Source organism: Mauremys mutica, chromosome 5, assembly GCF_020497125.1.
Source record: "Mauremys mutica isolate MM-2020 ecotype Southern chromosome 5, ASM2049712v1, whole genome shotgun sequence".
NCBI lineage: Eukaryota > Metazoa > Chordata > Testudines > Geoemydidae > Mauremys > Mauremys mutica.
The window spans coordinates 47,308,054-47,330,535 of record NC_059076.1 but is presented as its reverse complement, the minus strand read 5'-3'; the positions used below and the strand labels follow the sequence as shown (position 1 = coordinate 47,330,535).

General features: G+C 37.8%; 1 protein-coding gene across 1 annotated transcript in view; it reads right to left on the bottom strand.

Moving 5' to 3' along the window:
- Positions 1-22,482, bottom strand: part of FAT4 (FAT atypical cadherin 4) — a 233,469-nt gene that overhangs the window by 68,542 nt on the left and 142,445 nt on the right. Inside the window, exon 7 of the mRNA XM_045018808.1 lies at positions 3,029-3,209. Coding sequence (XP_044874743.1) covers positions 3,029-3,209 — 181 coding nt within the window. The remainder of the gene's footprint in view (positions 1-3,028; positions 3,210-22,482) is intronic.

Genomic DNA, 22,482 nt, shown 5'->3' with positions numbered 1-22,482 from the left:
CATAAGTTACAAGGCGTTGGGCTTCAGAATCCCATCTACTAGAAAACTGTGGCCACAGGGCACTCATGTGTAATCGCTTTCCCTCTGCAGAATTCACTGCAAGCAAGGAAGATACTAACCACAGACTACAATTTAACAGGACCCCCAAATTATTCAAGATAAGATCAGCAGTAAGTAGTTTTATTACTATATGATAATCTGGACATGGCCAGCTGTTCATGAAATGGCCTTGCAAAGTTCTGTGAAGTCCTGCATTCTGTCCTGGAATGACTTTTGTGACTGATGTGCACAAAATTTGGTCTTTCCTTATATGTCTACATGTGACCTTTGGGTGAAACACACCTGCATCAACCTTTTTTAATGACTCTAGGTTATATTACACAGAAAACAGAAGAAAAAGAGCTATACTTAGGATTTGTGTATATATCATCAGGTTGCCTTTCCCAGAGATTTATCTGATTCTTGCATAACTTGGGGTTGTTGTTTTTTTTTTTTTTTTTGGCTTGATGTGGGACTCTTGATTCAGAATTTGGCACAATAGTCTTGGAAATTAAAGATCCAATTTTCAGAGGTTCTCAGGACTCACAACTTTAACAGAATTTACTGAAGCACCTCTGAAAAGCAGGCCCTAAATATTTAGTCCTTTATACCTTCTGCCAGAGTTTTGTAAAATCAAGTCTTACTGTAATTGTATATACTGTTACTACATGTATTATTTTGAATGATGAATCTGGACAAATAATGCCCAAGAAAACAAAGTTTATCATAAGACTTAAAAAAAAATCAAACAATTTTGTTTTAAATGGCTACACTTGAAAGAAACATTTCTCTTTAATATTCCACTTTGGGATGACAGTGGATGAAATGAAAAAGGTTGATAAATAAGTCCTCCAAAACAGTTCATATTACTTTAAAGACATCTGAAGGCACTTTGATAATTTCTGATCACCAGACATAAACACTATAATCGTTGCTTTGCAAAGATCCTTTTCTGTAAGATAATAAGGCTTTCCAAAATCATGTTCTTGAAGTAAGATTGCATGGAATTAAAAGCTTAATTGTTGTAAATTTTATAAATATTACATCTGGATGCCTTTCAATACATTAAAAATGTGAAAAAACCCGAAGTTTCTATTCTAGGCATCAAGCAGGTTAAAAAGGAAATATAATATTTTGTACATGTTTACCTTTCTACAATCTAGTTCTCTGTATCTTTATATTTACGACCACAGCAATTTTATTCTGTACTTTGAAGACAAAAAGTAGATGAAATGGCAAAAGTGAATGACATTGAGACTATTTTTTAATCCCCATGCTGTGTATTTTAGGGCACATAGATATTAGTATTTGTATTCACAAAAGTTAAAAAGGAAAGGATTACCCACTGGTCTTCTTCAATAATAAGAAGTGATTAATAACTAATACAAGACTGCCTTCCATTCCATTACACATCATTCCTCAGTATGTAATGTTTAGCCTGTCACTGACACTTAACATCTTCATTATTCTTGTCTCTGAAAATGCTTATTGCCAGAGCTCAACAGTAGGAATTTACCCAGTTAAAAAAGATGATTGTGCCAGTAGAGCTATACAAAGCATTTGGCACATAAAAGAAAACTGCCAAACTCTCCCTTTTCATCAATTTTTCTGAATGGGATAAAACAATTCACTTTTTGCCTTTTGTAGTATTTGTTTTGCTTTTTCATCTCCAAACTAAGTACAGTAGTTGCCCATGTATTTGCTCCACTGGCAACAAATCAAAGGAGGTCACCACATGAACATATATAAATGACACTGCAAAGTGGGTAATGATATTTCTGCATCTAGAACCAATTCATCATTAAATGGCCTGCATATCTTCTGCAATATACAGAGATGCTTATAAGTTGCATGTTGGAGGCTATTCTAACTGCTAAGTCTTTCTTCTTCTTCGTCGTCGTCGTCGTCGTCGTCTTCTTCCTGTTGAATCCAGTTTTCAAGCTTGGAGCTTTAAAATTAGGCACCTAAATTCATATTTAGGCTTAGTGGGAATGATACTCGAATACCTCACTTTAAACACCCAAGTCTGAAAATCTGACCCTAAAATTAGAAGTGGCTGAGAAAGTGCCATTTAGATCTGAATCTAACTAAGTTTAAGGTTTGGTAATTAAGATCAAAGCTGAATCGGGCTAGGATCCAATGCAGAAACCAACTATTCTTGTGAGATTCTGGCCGAATACAAACCAGAACTGAACAACAAACGTATATAATTTTACAGTCAACCCCAGCACTAGTTATTGAGTTGAGTTGGTAGATGAGTTCTGAAATCCAAATTACTCCCCAATTTCAAAGGTCATCAGATTTAAACTTCTGGATTTGGTCAGCCTTCAAGAATAATAGTTTCTACTTTTTTAGTGACTTCCATCAATATAAAAATACTTTAGAAGCACTAATTAATTAAGTCTTCTTAATTACAACCTTTATATCCAATTATGTCCCATCAGAGGGAGCTACACTTGCACAGATGATGGCTGAATTGGACCTGTATTGTCTTTTTTAAGACTATACAAAGTTAACAGGAAGCAGCGAGGTAACAAACTCTCTATCTCTGTTCCATTTCATCATGGATGGTCCCATTCATCTCCATTTTATTTGACATATTACTGCTATGTACACTAGTCCAACCTACAGCATTTGGCCAATTTATGGTCATTAGGCATTGTGCTAAATATAGCTGCTTTATCCATGTTTCTCTTTGTGTTTAGAGGAATCCAAAGTTTTAGAAATCAGTTAAACTCAGATGAGTTTAAATTCAATTTGCTTTTAACTTGGCATATTTTAAAAATAAATTGCAATATCGTGTCTTCAGATTACCACCCTTAGAAGATTTTTTAACAATCCCAGGTTTGATGAAACAATATTGCCATGTACAAACCACCATATTTATTTGTCTTTAGTATTTCAGTGCTGGTGATGAGCAGTAGGAAAAACCTTCATCTTCATGTGATACATCAGGCAGCATTAAATCCATTAAAAGTAAAGGCCATACCTGATAACTGCATTAATTGAAGTGTCGGCATCTGAAGAGTTTACTAGCAAAATATCAGTCCCTGTAGGTGCATCCTCTGGAATGGTGGTGGAATACATCTTAAAGGCAAATGTAGGAACATTGTCATTGATATCATCCACTGTGACAGCAATAGTTCCAGTGCCAGTAAGGGCAGGAGATCCTGGGGGGAAATGGGATTTAAAATGCTAGAGGTTACAAATACAACAATACTGATACTGGATATGCCACTCTTCATTTATAATGTAACACTTCAGCATGTCACAGCTCCCGGAGCTGCAAAGCCAATTCAATGTAAAGAACTGGGTAAGTTTGGTTTTTAAAGTAGGCCATCTGAGTACAAAGTATAAGTCACACACACACACAAAAGTTTTCAGTCTCATCTTACTCAAGAAATATTTTGTAGTGAAAGTTCTGTGCATAAAGATAAACTGGAAACCACATAGAAAGCCTGGTCTGTAACAATCAGGCCCAATTTGAACATGTGGTTGCTTTTTCCTTTTCTCTAATGGAAGTCTGTCATAGATGGCACACTGACAGCTTTGGAGACTCAAGCCCTCAATTTATTTATCCACAGAACAAATAAAGCAGAGGCAGTGGAATGTTAGTTTCCTTCATTTCATTCCCTCAGTATGTCACAATCCTGACCTGGAGTGATCTTCTCTGAGGGCTGGAGGGTAGTTACATTTCAGACTCATTCAAACTTGATTTCTTTGACGGAACTACCAACAATGATGCCAATTAGTGCCAAATCAGATAGTGTTTACTGTGTTGTGGATACTGGTTTACAAGAAACTGGACTGAACTCATTTAACCTACATTTTGTCTTGCCTTTACATACTAATCTTTGCAGGATTTGAACAAATGAGAAATAGTGAGTGAACATCTCAGGTTTAAACTGTGAGAATCTACTCTATGAACCCCTTCCTCTGTCAAATGCAAGCTAAAACACAGAAAATGTTAACAACAGGCCTTAATCATCTTAGCTTCATCAGGATTATTATACTCACTCTGGGGCAGGGAACAAATACATTTATTCTGCCAAACAATCTATTCACTTTAGTAGTTTTCTGAGCCTGTCTTTCCCCATTTTGTCTATGAAACAATAAGACTATATTTCTCACTGTTTTAACTCTTATTACAGGCTGGCGCAGTATCCTCCTGCCTCGAAGGAAGAATCTGTGATGAACTCTACATCTGGACAGCTGCCAAAAACATCAGAGTACACGAAGGATCTGTGCATAAAGCACAAAGGAAGGGAGTGAAAGAACTGCAAAGTGAAACTTACCAAAGAATTCCATAAGTTTCACTTTAAAGTCTACTGCTCAGACAGGCTGGATAACAACACTGAGCTGGACGCTGCCAGCTCAAAGGGTGTATGTTTGACACCATTGATTTACACAATGCAGTTCTTTTTATGCTATGTATTGAGTAATTCTTTTTTGCCAATAATGTACTTTCAGCCGGAAATTTTACATGAAGCCGTTAGTTTGATTCATTCTGTACCGTTTTCAGTTATGTCATTTAGCCAAATATTTGCTGATAGAAAAGGCTACAAAAAGTGTTCTTGACTGCTGAAATATTGCTCACTGAATGTTTATTTTTACTGCATTAAATGAAACAGAGTCCTCAGTTATTGCATGTGTCGGGTACAAGCATTCCAAATACATTTAATTGACTCATTCACCTGACAGTTAATGAAATGCAAAGTTGTTACATTTCACAGATGATTAGGTATTTTAGACATACTAGAAAAATTAATCTAGGATAAATCATATTCAAATAGCATTAATAGTGTAACAACCAGGAAAAGAAAGTCAGTTCACAGTAAAGGCTTGAAGTCCATCTTTTTTAAAGTAAATGTAATGCTTGCTAAAGGTGATGGATAGAGAGCACTGGAAACTCAAGCCCTTGGTTTATTCACAGAATAAAGAAATACAACACAACTAATGGCAACACAAGCTTCCCCACAGTGCTTCTTCAATGTATCTCAATACTAACCTGATGGGACTATCTAAGAGAGAGGGAGAGATGGTATTGTTACTTACACAGCAATTAAATCCTTGGCCTCTTAAGTGAAATGGTCAAAAAAGATGAAAATTAGTGCTAAATTTAATAATGTGTTTGTAATGGTGATATCTGTCCATTAAAAATTGGATTGAGATCACCAACGTATTCCACACAGAGCATTTTCTAGCAAAGTTCTGGACACGTTTGATCTAGGTGGAATTTTAATTGGTAAAGCAGAAGACAGTACTGGGGTGAAATCCTGACCCTACTGAAGTCACTGGGAATTATGCCATTGCCTATATCCCATAATATTTTCAGTCCTCTGAGCCATCCAGGAATCTTTAAAGTTTTTCTGTAATCCACCCTGTCCATCTTGAGTATTTCAGCAATCTTTTAACTAGTGGTGAACTGATGGCAAACAGAAGGGAACTGAAGATGGATTCTGAGTCTTGACCTTGCATTCCATCCTTTTGTGTATTGAAGGGCCCAATTCCACAACTCTTTTTTACATGTGTATTCTTTATTCATGCAAGTAATCCAGTTGAAGTTAATAAGAGTACTTGCATGAGTCAGGGATGCAGAAGTGGTTCCCAGGTAAGATGTTTTTGACAATAATAAGTTACAGCTGCAACTTCATATTGAGTCCTGACAACGTTCACTCCCTTGTAACTGACTGACTAGCTCACATCCACTGACTTTTGGGCAGTTGCTGAGAAATAAGAAATTACACATGAAGACACTTTCTATGGAAAAACAGTGATGTGGGGCTAAATTCTGCAGTCCTCAACCAAACAGAACTCTCAGTTGAAGTTCTGCTTGATTAAGGACCACAGATTTTGGTCCTTTTTAATTTGGTGACTACGTCGGTTGCATTAGATATAAATGCCATATTTGTGGTGACAAATGTAGTTTCCATGGTCAGGCCAAGTTCCCAGATTTGAATTCTGCTTCGATAGCAGTTCTTTCTGAAGATTGATCTTACAGTTTGTCAGAGGACCACAGGATTTTCCCCCAAGTTTCCCTGAATATATTTCATAATTAAGTTTAGTCCATTTTCCATTAACTTTAGCTATGACAGTCCTCCTATACAAATGCTAAAACTGTACCATAAGGGTCTCTGATGATGCTTCAAAGCTAATTGCTGAAAAGTGTGGTGATCCTATACTGAGTGAGAGAATTTGTACTGCAAGCTCCGGTAAGTATCTCTGAATTTAAATAGATTCTGTTTAATTTTTTTTTAAATGCTAAACTCAAATCACACAAGACTCAGCAGATTCCTGCAGACAGTCTTGTATCTAGCAGAATTCAAATCTAGCAGTACTAAATTTGGCAGAAAACCCTGATGTTCTCTCTGCTTTGGAGATTTGGTTTTAGATTTTTTACTCCACTCTTGCATCATATCAATGCTGTCTCTACTGTTATTATTGTCATCAGTGTTATTTATTTGTATTGTGATAGTGCCTTGTGGCTAGGCACTGCACACACACACAAAGGAAAAATGGTCTCTGGCCCAAAGAGTTTACAATATAAGTATATGGCAAGAGACAAGTAGATAGAGCAGACAGATGGGAGGGCAAGGGAGGAGCATAGCACAAGATGTTATACAATTATGATTAACATAATAAGCTGCAATCACAGCACACCAGCTGCCCAGCCACTATTCACTAGTTTTTAGGCATCAGAGCAGAGATTAATTTTAAGGACAAATTTAAAAGATGATGTGAGCTGTAATAAATCCTGTCACTTCTTTCTCCATAACTTTCCCATTTCTCCCCATTCCCCCCATCAACCCCTGTGTCCAGGCCCCAATTACTTCTTGCTTCACCTACTGGAGCTTCCACCTTTCTGGCCCCTCAGGTGCCCGCCATGCACCCCTTCATTCTCTCCAACACAATCAAGGGAGGGGAAATCCCACAACACTAACTACAAGTATTTAACAGGAGAAAGTTGATAAATGTTGCTATTGTTATTAATAATCATAGTTATCTTCTATCATTGGATTTAATCCTGCAAGATGCTGAGCGTCCTCAATTCCCTGTGAAGTAAACAGAAGTTGAGGGCACCTCATCGGAGGCCCAGCAACGTATAGGATCAGGCCCTGATTCATGCAAGCCAACCCACAAGTCTCGAATAGGGTCCACAAGAGAAAAAAAAATTTGTACTGCTTTTAGATTAGAAAGTTATTTTTGTACTACTACAAAATTCCCACATGAAGGAGTGATAACCTTTTCACTCATGCCGATAACTTAACCATGTAAAACATAGAAATTAAAATATGTTATTAATGTTATTGAAATAATGTTATTACAGAGTGACCATTTCCAGGCCCTTGTCAAGTGAACCAGTGCCTCAGTTTCCCCTTCTTCAGTACCCCTAAGGTACTCACAGACCACACACATAGCGTTTAAAATGCACAACTCCTTTTTTGGGGGTCAGGTTTATTAATATTGTAAGACAAAAAGTATCTGTGCTAAAGTATTCACTCTTTACCCTTGTTGTCTCAACTCCAAGTTATTTCTGGCCTTTCTCCTTGGGCTTTATGGCCACTTGTATCAGGCCTCTTTAGGTTCACAGGCTCTAGTCCTAAGCCTCCTGCCCTCTGATGACCTGGGAGGTGGTAGCTTCCTAGGTATTTTCCTGACTTTGGACTCTGCTAGATTAAACTAAAAGTATTTCTTTATATTGTCCCAAAGGCAATCACATGATCCCAAATCACCTGCTACCTCTGTCACATACTCAAGCTGGCAACTAAAATTCTCCAAATTCTGGCATCCTGTAACAGGGCATGCATGTGCCTAAAGGACCAGTGCCCTGATAGTTACATAAGTTATTTACAAACTGTAATCATAAAATAATAAATAAATAATAATAATAATAATTAATAGTATACCTACTCTGCATCCCTTCTTCTAAACATCATGTCCCTTCTTCATATTGTTAACACAAAACAATATGAAGAATATTTCTTAATTTTGGAAACAGAGAAATGTTTCACTGTTTATGAAATGCACTATAACAGAACAGATCCCAGGACAGTTTCTGGGGCAGGACAACATTAACAGGAAGAAAAAATTACTATATGAATCACATTACGTGTAATTTAGTGTTTTACAGTTAAGTCATTTGAAAAATAACATTTTAAAACCAGCTGGCATCTCAAGGCATGAATGATACTGTGACATCAAAAAGGTTCAAGCCAGTTAAACATATTTTATTAGAGCTATCTAACATATATTCTCTAAAAACATTTATTGCTGGATTATTGTGAGCTGCAGAGCAGAAATACTTTCTGAAATATCAGAAGTATTAAATTCAATGTATTTGTGTATAATTGTCTATAAAATGAATTAAGTGATAAGGTTGCTGTAAAACTTAATCTGTTTTAAGATGCACATAAATTAATCATGGGATTTGAATAAGCAACAGTCCTGCAATAAGCAAGAATTTATAAGAAGTAGGAACATGAATTATGAAACAGCTAGCTACACCATAACCATGAATTATTGACAATAATGTTATATGAAAATCTACGGTAAGTACAAAATTTTGTACTTGCAGATGTACATCAAAGTTTAAATGAAGTGCCATTGTAATACAACATTACGATCAACTCATTGGGAAATGCTACTCTTATTTCTAAATGCAGTTTCAAATCCTATGTCTAATTTCAAGAATGACTCCCAGGACTATATTTTCAGTGTGCTGCAATGCAGCACATAAGGTCCCGCTATGATTAATGAAAGCTAACTAAGTCCCCACACACTGCTAAAAATGGGGCCTCTTATGATTTCTTTTAGTACTCTTAAAGATATGTCTTGTACCTGAAAGATATACACTTAAAGATATATATTTGTCTAGCAGAAGAAAAAAATATTAAATACAAGCAATCTAAGCTTGTTAGCTTTGGAAGACAAGTAAACTAATGTGGAACCATTGATACCTGTTTCTAGCAGGCCAGCAGGCTATCACATGGCATTACCATAAGATGGATAGGGTGGATTAACAAGCCATTATACTTGAAATTTACTTGTTATAGTACAGCAAACCAGACTGACTTATATGGATTTTGACCCAGGCCTGTCAAGCCTAGAAAATGGAAATGGTCGTGGATTTCAGATAACTGCTAAACATATCACATGTACTGTGAGCTGGAATGTTAGAACTCTATTCGCTCTAGTACAGACTGAGCTAGTAGCAGAAGAATAAAGGAAGTTATAGGTTTCCTTTGCTGCTATACAGGAGACACAGTGGCTGGATACAGGAGAATTCACAGTTGTAAATTATACTTTCCTTTACACCTGACATTCAGGTGGACAAGTGAAGCACAGGGATCGGGTGGCTATAGCGGTGGACAAGAGAACAGTGACTTCAGTGAGCAGCTGGAAACTGATGTTTGAGAGGATTTTCATAACCAGATTTACTACTGCTGTTGACGAGCTGATCTGCACCAACAAAAGCAGCAGAAGAGGAAGAGACAAAAGGATTTTATCAACAGTTAGATGGCATTGTAGGTGAGATTCCTGCTCATGATATGATTTTGATAATGAGAGATATGAATGCAAAAGGTTGGTAGATGACATGGTAAGCAAATGAACAGTGTTGGACCACATAGCACTGGGGCAGCAAACGATAATGGGGAAAGGTTAAAAACTTTTTGTGAGATACACAATCTGATTATTGGTGGTACGTGGTTTCCTCACAAAAATATACACAAGGTTATACGGAACTCACCAGTCAGTTAAACTAAAACCCAGATTGACCACATTATTTTTAGTAACAGGCACTGGGCACTGTTGGATGTTAAGAGTCTATAGGAATACCGAATGTGGCAGTGATCATGTCTACTAATGGAAAAGATTCAGATGAAGTTAAAGTCCAAGAAAAAGGTGACTGCAACTGGAGCTAAATTTGATCTTGATAAGTGAAAGGATAGTTCTGTGAGGAAGGTATAAAAGTTTACGCTTGAAGAACATTTCAGACCACTGATTTGCAATGACGAAGAAATCTCACCACAGACTGGGATGGAAAATATTCAAGAAAGTGATACAAAATACAGCTGAGGAAGTTATTGGAAGGCCTAAGCAAACAATGAAAACCTGGACAAGCACCAAAACAAGAACACTGCAGGAAAAGTATAAACACTTCAAGACTGCTAGGAAAGCAGAAGTAGTAAAAGCATTGCACAATGTGGTGAATCACAAAAATTGGACAAGCAGAAGTTCTGTAAAGAAGAGGTTCAACAACTAGATAAGACATCAAGAAAACAAGATATAAAAATGAGGTTAAGTTGTATGGAAGCACAATCAGGCCAATGATGCAAGTGGTAAGAATGGTCACTGGTGAACTGACAACAAATGCCAAAGAGGTGGTGAAAATATGGAAGAATCATTTTGACAAAGTGCAGAACCCTGAAGTTCATCTAGATGCAAGCATTCTAGACATGCTAGAGGAACAGGGCAGCTTGCAAGACAAAATGTATCTCAGCATTAAACCCCATCAGAAAAAGAAATAGAAAAAGAAGCAGAAATGGTGAAGCTGCAGGAATAGACAATATTCCAGCTCAGCTGCTAAAAGCAAACAGGACAAGTGTTATCAAAATATTAGGGAAAACATATATGAGAAGGCATAGGAGCAAGAGAAGGTACTGGGTGACTCGCTAAATGCAATAGTTCTATCAATCCCGAAGAAATGAGATCCTGCTGATTAGAATAATTACAGAGTTGTAAGATCATTATCAGTACTAGGAAAAATCATGATGAAAATAGGTGGCAACAGATTAATGCCAGTTTTAGAGGAAGTAGTAGAGAAGGAACAGTGTGGCTTCAGATCAGGCAGAAGTTCCATTGATCAGATATTCACACTCTGACAGCTAATGGGGGCGGGAGGGGGAGTGAGAATGGGGATTAAAGATGTTTGCAGTTTTCATCAACTTCACTAAGGCTTTTGATTCAGTTTGGAGGAAAGTAGTAAAATCTCCTGGAGTTCCAGATATGATAACTGCAATTGTAAAAGTTATGTACAAAGACTCCTGTAGTACTGTAAGAACTGGAGGATAATTAAGTAACTAGTTCAAATCAAAGTTTGGTTTAAGACAAGGGGCATGGAATTGCAGTGTTCATCATGTTTTTAAACTGCACATTAAAAGTGAGAGAGTGGGAGGGTGTGACATTGGGTAAAGAGTGAAACTCTTTAGCTTCTGCAGATGACGTACAACTGACACACACATTTGAATTAATGATACTTTTTGCTATTCTTGGAAAATTGGTGTAGTCGACTTGAACTTACAACCACTTTATCTCCTTGTCATTTATTGTATCTTGGAAAAGGGACAAGAGATAAAGTATTGAAATGAAGCAACGAAGTCACAGAACAAGTAAAATCTTATATGTACCTAGGACGCTTGATCAGTGCCAAAGATGAGGTTAAAAGGAGACGTACTTTAGCTACAAGTGCTGCACGAAATTATGAACTGATGCTTTTTCACCTGGAACCAAACATAATATTATCAAAACAGTGTACTAACAATATAACTGTTTGGAAACAGATACATTAAATGAAACAGACATCAAAAGACTGTAGATAGTAGAAATGAGAGTTCTTTGGAAGATGGCAGATGTAAAATGGAATGATTTTAAGAAAAAGTTAGGAGAGTAGGCTCCTCTGTGAAATCGGAGTATGGATTGGCTGCAATCAAAAAGATTACAACAGTGGGGACATTGTAGAAGACAAACAGATGATAGAATGCCAAAGAAAATAATGCAAATGTAACCAAAGACAGTAGACCTAGAGGTCAACCATCGACTAGATGGCAGGATATCAGATGCAGGGGCATGACCTGGCTGGGCTAAATGGAGGAACAAAACATGGACAGGACTGATGCTGTACTGCTTCCCATCTCTGTAAAGGTGTTTTTGGATGAGAAGATGACGATGATGGGTGTGTATGGTGTTGGGGGGGGAGTGGTTCCATGCCTTTTTAATGCAAAATACATTGATTTTTATCTACAGCAGTGGCTCCAAATCTTGACTGTGAATAAGGAAACTACCATCTGTATTCAGGAAAGCACTAAGGAACATGCTAAAAATTAAAATTGATGTAACACAGTAGTGAATAAGGCCCAAATATTGCTTTCTTACACAAACAAAACTGCTAGTAGTTTTCATGTTAAAAGTGAACTGAAAATATTTTGTTTTGTAATGATGAACAATCCTGTGAGGTGCCGAGTTCCTCCAGAGAGATGCTGAATGCCCTCAAAGATTTTTTAAGCCAACAAGAGTGATCACCCTACAGGATCAGGCTCTCCCTAAGATTGTCCAAAGTTTTTATTTAATTTATCATGCATCTTTGATTCTCCTCTGCTGCCTTCTGCCCAGGAATCAAGCTCCAGTCCATATCCTAACATTCTAACCTCTGGACAACTACAAACAATTACCCTTTAAAACACCCCAAACAATCTAGCTAAACAATATCTCATAAACCAACAGTGCTAACAAATAGAGCTTTATCTCATTGGAACAACAAGATTTCTTGCTTCCCACTTAGCACTCATTCTGAGCCCTGGAAAGTCCTGAGATTCTAGAGCTTAAAATCATGGCATACAGGGGTTTAGATGAGGTATCTTAGGTCATTTTTAGAGGTTTGTGATTCCCTTTAAATCAGCTGGACTCCTGATAATGAAGCAAGCATGATAAACAGTAACAGTGACAAGAGACTTCTTTGCAGAGGACTCCTTCTGCCCAATCCCTGTATGCCCATGTACTCACACCTGGACTACATGAACCAAATTTTGTGCAAACCTCAGTAAGGTTGCATAGGGTGAGAGAATTTCAGAATGTGGCCTATTATCAGTAATTTATAGTAATGTTAGTAATATTTTGGTTTCTTTTCAATCTTTTTAAAAATGGTAAAATGGGGTGCCTTCTTTTTTGAGAATGTTTCTTTAGTGTTTTATCATTTCAAAACAAAAAACACATGGATCCTGCAATAGCACAGAATATCCAGGTTGAAAGGTTTTACTCAGGAGGGGAAAAAAGTCAGGCATCCATTAGATAATTAATAAAATACAGGCTTTTAATGTGTACACAGTGACTGAAGAAATGTAGATGATTAGAATGACAGCTTAAGCAAATCTTTAAAATCTGGAGGAACCGATTAGTATTTAATTTGCTATGACTTTGAAATTTCAATGCCTGGTTTACATTACCAGTGGTCTATGTGAAAGCCAATCTAAGAGTTTACTTTCTATCTGTCAGTCACTAAGAATCAAACTTATACACACCTAAAATAAATTCAGACAAATGCCCGCAGAAGATCCTCATGTAATCTGGGATTGGTTTAGAATTTTTTGGTAACCTCAGTAATAAAAAGTACTGAATTCAGAAAGATAAGCATTTTATATTAATGTATTTACAACAACAAAAAACCCCAGGCATATAAGAAAACAGTTGGATGGTGGGGGGGAGTGATAAAGAAGACAGCGGGTAGGTCTCCTCCAAATCTCTGGGGGAAACTGGTGCACATTACAGACCAAGGATGCTGTAGCTTGTGCCATTTTCCCCCTATGTGCAGTGAACTTTTAAAGGAAGCATGGGAGCTGTGGAGAAGCATGGGGGCTGTGAAGAAGCTATATTACCAAGAAACTCCAGGGAATCTGGAGGGTGGGCAGCTGTGCAGAAGCAAGGTGCTCTTTCTGCTTCATGCTACTTATACCAACCTCAGATGTACTTTTGGAGGAGATCTACTCCACATGCAAACATTTTCTTCTGGCTGGTCTCCCATGATATGCATGGATATCAGAAAATCTTCAGCTTTAGACAGTGGAATCACCCACATTTTTCCATAAGAGGAAGGGGGAACAAACAGTGACTCCCTCCACCATACAGAATTGTAAGGAAACTAATTGCAGGCAGGTTGTAGTAGACACAGTACAGGAAGGCATAGTTCCATCTCACAGAATTTCCACTCCACACAGCCAGAATAACAAATACAGAGAAAAAAATGACATGGACAGGAATGAATGGTGGTGCTGTACTCAGTTATGCCTCCACTTTGGTTTAATATTCATGAGTAATGCAGTCACACCAAATGTATGGAACTAAATATTTCCTCCCTTTCACCATTACACATTCTTTCTGCACATATGTACATTTAAAGATACACAAAAGGAGTGTAATTCTGCTAATTACTATATGGTTACTGTGAAACAACACCTGTTATCTTCATCTGGTTAATTCTGGAACACATGGGCAGAGTAAGCTCTTTTGACCTACTGTAATGCTCAAGTACATGACAGTGTATTCTCTAACATATGTTCAGCTTTAAATATCATAGTTGCAGTTTGGCATGGAAGGAGAAATGATTACCAAAATGTTTAGTGAATCTGGACTGAGAGAAGAAAACAGTCAGAGGAGATTGACAAATACCAGGCAAGGCAACTCCTGAATATGTTAAAAGAAAGTTTAGCAAAACAGCTCAGTTATATGGTGAAGTTATATATACAGCATAGAGAAAAACAAGAAAACACAAAAACAGAAATATGCTGTTTAGTTTGTGATCTACACATTGTTCATTTAAAATATGCACAGGTTCTGGGTCTTGTCATTTGTGACATATTTTACAATTTTGGAAATAATGAAGCTATTATTCCTTTCAAAACTCAGAAGCCTGAAGTCTCTGTAAGTACTAAAATATCACAATTAAGTGCTAGAAAATTGACAATAGACTTGTAAAAAAAAGTACAGGCACCTGCTTTACCAAAAGAACACAGAAAGATTAAGTAAAATAAAATGAATAAGACCGAATTACTAACTAAAGTTCAAACTGCAAGCAGATTACAATTTTTTGTAGGCCCCCGTAAATTAAACACATCATTATCCTGAAACATGGAAACCAATTAAAAAGAAATGGATTTTTGCTTAACTGAAATCTGTTGCTTTGCAACAAAGCTGATTTCATTCCTGCAGTCAAATATTCAGTGAATGGGTCCCAGACTGGAAGTTGTGTGTGTTATTAGAAAGCATTAACTTTTTCATGAAGTAAATGAGATTTTTCTCACAGTGGAGCAGCCAATCTTTCTAAATGCATTAAAAGGCAGACAGGGTCCACTGCTCCATGTTGTGTGTTTTTAAATAATTATGGAGATGCTGTAACCTCTTCACAGTTAAGTCTGCAAACAGCATCCATTATGAAGCTGTATTTTAGTGTTCATGTAACTCAGCTTGGAATATGAATTTGGCTTAAAAACTCTCAATTTTACCCCGAACACAAAGGAGAATGTATATACAAAATCTGAAGGAAATTTTGGGTTATCGGTCATTAAAAGTTACCTATTTTTGAAAAACTGACTTTTATCTTCCTCTAGCTCCAAAACAGCTTTTCATTATCTTCAAAATTTCATGTAGTTAAATCCCTTTTAAAACTTGTGAACCTAATATATTTGAATTAAAAAATTGCAACTAAGCAAACTTATTAATGACTTTTGTTGTGGATGGTTTGGGAGTCAATCCTGTTTCCACCAATTTAACAGGTGATAGCTAAGGGATAACTTCCTTTAGCTCAAGACGTAAAGGCAAAATTCAAGAATGTACAAAGAACCTCGTTGGTGACACAAAGCAAGAGCCATTTTTCCCAAGTGAGATTTGGTGGTGGAATGAGAAAATTTGAAAGCTGCGAAGGAAAAGAAAGTGTTTTAAGTTTTGGCAAGTGACAATCCCACAGCAGGATTTTCAGGGGTATGAAAAAGCCAAAAAGATAAAGAAAAAATAAAAGGTGGTAGACTCTAAAGCTAAACCCAAGGAAGGCTTATATGCCAATCTTGAAATGAAGGAGGATGAGAAAGAAACATTTCGATTGGCAAAGACCTGCAATAAGAAAAGTAAAAGTATTAGTGAGATCAAAGTAATTAAAGATGAAAGTGGAAGTGAATTAATCAATGAGAACCAGATTAAGAAAAGTGGAGAAATTACTTTGAAGGCTTATGAATGAACAGAATCCAAGAGAACCCTGCCATATGATAAAACCAAACCAGGGTGTGGTTGCACCAGTCCTAGAAGAAGTTGCAGAAGCATCAAGCAATCTAAAAAATAAGAATGCTCTCAGATGCAATGGCATGCCACAACCATGGAAGTGCCTGGAGCAAGTAGGTGTAAACATATTGACACGGTAGTTTTAATTGTGTTGTGACAGGGCTGGGCTTGCTGGCGATACAGCCCAGTGATTAGGTCCCTGGATCACAACTCTCCCATTTGTAGTATCCCCTGCTGATGACTACTCTGACATGGCGTGGATAGTAGATAGTAACTCAGACCTCCAGCCAGGTCACTACTGAAGTCTATCCCTTTCTAGGGTAATCGAGTCCAAGGAAGTATAAATGTCCAGTATCATCCAAAAAGGAGTTTCTAACCCAACTCCAGGCCTCAGAAGTCCTCACACTCTTATTTCAGAACTTCCAATATCTTTACCCCACCTTCCCCCTTATCTCAAAGGGGCAGGGGAGCCTGGGCCCTCCCTCACTACAAGGTTCTGACCAAGCAGTATCAAGCTTCCCTGGGTCACTTCCTGCCACTCAGTTTCTCAGTCCAGGGTGTGGTCACAGCCTCACAAACAATCCAAGAAAAAATAGAGCAAAGGATTCCTTAATCCTTAGTGAGAAATTAGTCCCTCCCCTGGGGCCTGAGGTAGCTGCCGCTTGCGAACTCTTCTTCCCTGCAGCAAGGACTCTTTCGGGGTTCTCATGATAAGTCCATCCCCCTATCTTATCTGCTATTCTCCCTTTTCTGAGCTGTCTGGCTATCTTTTAAATTCCTCCTCTGTAGGTGCGATGAGCCAAGGCAACTTGGGCACAGAATTGCCCCTTAACTTCTTCTATCCCCATGTGGGGTTTATATACCCAGTAACAAGGTGGTACCAATTACGGGAGGGGGGGGGGACAAAAATCCAGGCTTCGATAATTTGGGCATATGAAAATAAGATCAGAAGAATATACAGGAAACAAGCTTCTTAAACTTAAATATGTAGGGTACGTGAAGGGTTGGAAGGCTCAAAACTAGATGGATGAATGTTATACAAAAGGATGTGATTAACTGTGAAGTTTCTGAGGAACTGCTTCAAGACAGACTAAAGTGGAGAAAATGGACTTGAAGAGCCAACCCCACATGGGAGGGAGTAATGCTTGAAGATGAGATAAAGAACTAAGAGATAAAGTCTTCGATTTCAGAACTTTACAAATAGATTTCTAGTTTCAATTCTGAAGGTGGTGGTTTGTTATGAGAGGTCGCACTTAGATTATTTTTAAGGATCCATGTTATTAAGTATCATAAAAGTGAAGCATTTCCTGGGTTCAGTCAGAAAAAATCTGAAATTTTACTTAGAAGGAACAAAATTAGAGAAAATCACCAGGAAAGTAAATTTAACTCCCAGGAAAAACGTCAAGAGTTTGGGGAAAAGTATTGTCCTAAATTGGGATAAGAAACCAAAACCTTGAACACTTTCATGGGAGTGAAATTCTGCAATATTTCTTTTAGGAAACATTGGAACATTCCTACAATTTGTGTTTCAGAAACAAAATATGCTCCTGAGAGCCCTGATGCCTTTGCAGTTTGGCCAACGAGCCAGGGAAGCAGGCAACCCTACTGGCGGGCTGCGGGGGAGGTGCATAGGCAGGCAAGCATCAGGAAAGCTGCCTGGTTTCCTTTGAAAGGTTCATTTAAATTGACAATTCCCATAGAATGTTTTGATTTCAATGAACTGGCATTTTTCCAACAGAATATTATTCCAGAGGAAAATTTCTGACCAGCTCCAGCCAAGATTCTATGGAGCAAGGTCTGAGACCCATCACATCATATAATGCAGCTCATTTGGACTAACATTACTACCTAATGTTTTACATTTGTGTGAGGTGGTATATACATGAGAGGAAGGGTTATTGTGTTATTTCTGGTTTATAATCCTTTTATTTTTTTTAAATAAAAGTTTATTTGTTTTTATAAATAAAAATGATCTTATAACTAGTGTCTATGAACTTTGTCTGCATCAAACTGAGGTTTCAGTTGCCTGTGTGATTAAACAGGAGAACTTGAGGTAAGAAATTACAACCAGAGCTCAGAATTCAAAGAACTTGCTGCAGAGCTGGATGAGCTCAAGGGATAGGATTAACCTCTCACAACCTAATAGTTTCAGAGTTTGTCAGAAAATTCTTTAGTCACTAAAAAGACAACTGGTTCAGGGAAACTAAAAGATAATTATATTGGTTAATCTGAAATCCTTATAAAATTACAAAGGCACGAGGGCCTTTGCATCCTACTCTGAAAGTCTTGGATTGAGAACTTGATCCCCTGGAAATATATCAGATCATCATTGTCCTGGACTCCACAGGAAGAAAGGGAAGAAACCAGGAATGCTGTTTAACTTGGCTGGGACTTTATTAAGTAACACATCTAGGAACTTCATGGAAATAACTTGTCCAGAGCAGGTCATCCTTCCTTTTGTAATTTGTACTACCTGGGGAAAGGCTGCTGCCAGCTCCCCACCCCATTAACCTGGTCCCAGAACCACAGAACAGACCCTTACTCCCTTCATTCAAGGGTTGTCTCTCTATTGTACCAGATATTAGGAGCACCAGTCCCATCCCTCACCTTGCTTAGAAGATACGTTTCAGAGTGGTAGCCGTGTTGGTCTGTATCAGCAAAAGCAACAAGGAGTCCTTGTGGCACCTTAGAGACTAACAAATTTATTTGGGCATAAGATTTCGTGGGCTAAAACCCAAATGTTTAGGAGATGCTTTTCCTAATCCATTTCCAATTCCAGTGTATGAGGGAACTAGACCCTACTGATTGATCACACCTGCACTGGGCACCTGTCAAAGTGCACCAACATGAACACCTCCAGTATAACACAGGCCATAAAACTTCCCCAAACATTATTCCTAGAGCATATAAATATCCAATCTCGATTTTGAAATTGTTGGTGATGGAAAATCCATCACAACCTTTAGTTGATTGTTCCAGAGGTTATTTACCCTTACTGGTAAAAATTTACACTCTATTTCCAGTCTGATTTTGTCTAGCTTCAACTTCCAGCCATTGGGCTGAAGAGTCCATTATCAAATACTTATTCCTGAAGTAGGTTTTTACAAACTGTGGTCATGTCACCCCTTAAGCTTCTCTGTTAAGCCAAACAAATTGAGCAACTTGAGTCTATAACTACAAGGCAGGTTTTCTAAAGCTTCAGTCATTCTCATGGTTCTTCTCTGAACCCTCTCCAATTTATCAGCATCCTTCTTGAACTTTGGGCATCAGAACTGGACACAGTATTCCAGCAGCACCAGTGCCAAACACAGAGGTAAAATAAACTCCCTCCTCCTATTCAATATCTACCTGATAATGCAACCAAGGATCACACTAGCCCTTTTGACCATGAAAGAGAAAGGCTGGCAGGGTCTATTTAGAGCCATGACTAGTGCTGGCACATACTGTGCAAGCTCCCCACATTAATTTCCGTAATGGGTTTGTGACCTAAACAGATGCCAGTTAGTAATTTGCTGCAATCAAACTCAGATCTCCTATAGTGAAAGGCTTGGGCATTAATCTATCATATCATAGAGCCCTTAGAACTTTTCTGTAATCTAATGATGTCTGAAGTGCAACTCATTTGGGATGCTTCTGAGAGAAGACTGATATGCATAGTAAAACTACAGCATTTTTACCCAGAATTATGTTAAGCTTCCCAGCAAAAAGATGCATTTTGAAAAAAAAAAGAAAAGAAAAATAGAAAGAGCCGTTAAACATGCACATCTTCATTTGTTCATATTGTGTTTAAGTCACTGAGGCTGCAATAGGTGAAGATACATGTTTGTGGGTACAAGGGGTACATACTCCAAATGGCCTCGAAGACTGAACATTTTTAACAAATAAAATTGAACTTAAACAATGAGATGAACTTAAAAACATTTTTTTAAACCAACAATTACTTATTCTTTAAGTCATTGTTGTAGACAGAAAACATGGGGGAGGCTGGTTCCCTTAGAAACTGCTGACCAAGTCAATTTGGTCTGCTTATGACTCTTGCGTATCCCACAGTGAGCTCCCTTTAATCATGGTTGCATGTTATTGAATTGTACTTTTAAAACATCACATACAACTGGTGAAGATTAACCTTCAGGATAAGTATTCATGCCGTATGTTCATGTTTTACAGGTCTTATCCTAGCAATTAAGCTTCCTGAAATTGTCGTCCTGGAGGTGAAGAATTAGCTAACAGACTTCCAATTTATAAGGTGTAATGTGCTGTTTAAGCAGGGTTTAAGATCACCATGACTGGAAAATTTTAATAGTTTTCAAAGAGCAGGACATTTTCCTTGCATAGCACTGTTACCACTCAAGTATTCATCTTCTTATTCTTTCAAGAGGATGAAGTATTCACACACGATTGCCCACAGTTGGCAGTTTCCAAACCCACTGGCACATTTGTCTCAGTTTTATGTAAAAGTGACATATTCATGAAGAAAGTATTCTAAAAACACTTTCTACCTAATATTTACAAAGCTAAGTATAATGTATGGAGTAACATTTAGGCAAAAGATGAAACTACAGCAGCTTAAGAATGTAATAGTTTACATTTCCAATAGCTTTATAATTCTTGCCTGCCTTTGGACTTTCTGAGTATCAAGAGCTATGATTCTAGCCTACTTTCCTAAACTATAAGCAATATGGTATTAGAGAGAGAAAGGCCTATTTAGATACATTTTCAAAAAAAAGATATCCCTGTTTTGCATACCTAAAACTGGCAAGAATATATAAAACAAACAAGATGGCGCCATGCCAACTCATAGTTGGAAATCTTCACTTCATGCCTTTATTCTTTTCAATCAATATTGTATAGTATTATGGTGAAACCTGAACTACCTGATATATATTTCAGAGGCAATGCCAACATCAGTTCTCACTTTGTCACCATTCTCACTTGGAACATTCTCAGTAAATTGATGATGGCGAGCCATCCTAAACACATGCCTGTCCAGCACAGAATGAACAAAGCTCTATTGTAACACTGTGCACTACTGGTTGGCAGGAGTAAAAGTATTAACTTAAGTTTGTATGTGTGAGATGATGTGGTCATTGCTGTTCTCCTTGTTTCTGTTTTGCTAAGAACCCTACAAATGGTTGTAAACTGACATTGGCATCTGACTCCATTTTTATGCTCTGCTGGTGACTGTATGCCTAACTTGATCAGGGAAAGGGACAGACTATTGATGATAGAAGTGGATGTCTGTTGGAGGTTATACATGGGGAAAGCACAAAGGGGAGAAGAGAAAGTGGGTATTTGGAAACAAAGAAACAAAGAAAAAGGTGAAAAGCAACTGGCTAAAAGGTATAGGTGTACTAAGGGTAAAACATATTACTCTCTTCATTTTGTTCTGCAGATACATTATTGCATATCATTGTGTCCTACTCAAGCTTGCCATATGCTATGGTAAACTTTGTGGTCTCTTATGTGCGTATGTGCTGGCATTCAAGGGATTTGCCGAAGCAAATCTTCAGGAAACTTGAAAATTCAGCTACAGCCAGCTGAGGAGTGAAAGAACTGTACTTTCCTCACAGTGGAAGCTCTCTAAATTGCTTATGGTAATAAATAATATAGATTGAAATAAATGAGTAGAAACACCTCCACACAGTAGCTACTTCCCTTGGGAAATACACAGTAGCAATTCACTTTGTCTTTTGTATTATACCATAAATGGTACTTAGTATTTCCTTTAGTCTAGCTAAACGTACTTACTGCAAATTGACCTTTACAAACAGCCAAATCTCTTTTAATTGGAAAATGAAAGAAAATGACAAATATTGACTAGTAAACTAACCCATAAAAGTGAATCGCACCAGTATTATTCTTAGGTACTCCTGTATACACCCCAGGCTGCCTGGCAAGGTAGTGTCATATACAGAAGTATCTGTGAGCACTTTCTTTTTGCAACTTTCTGCAAAGTTTCCCTTTGGGAATTTTTCCTGATGGTGAATGACACACATTTACTGCCTGTTCTCATGTATTAGGGCTTGGCTACACTGGAGAGTTGCAGCGCTGGTGGTGGCTTTACAGCGCTGCAACTCACTCACTGTCCACACTTGCAAGGCACATACAGAGCTGTATCTCCCTGGCTACAGCGCTGGCTGTACTCCACCTCTGCCTGGGGAATAACGACTGCAGCGCTGGTGCTGCAGCGCTGGAGTGCCAGTGTAAACAGTGATTAATCTTACTACGCTGTAACTGACCTCCGGAATTTTCCCATAATGCTTTTAACTAAAGAACTCTCTTTGTTTTGTTATGATGCCTCTCTTTGTTTTGTTGTGAACTTGGGGCTCCCGGAGCTGCTTATCTAAAAAACAAACACAGCTCCTGTTTGCTGTGAATGAGGCAGGCAGGGGGATGAATGTC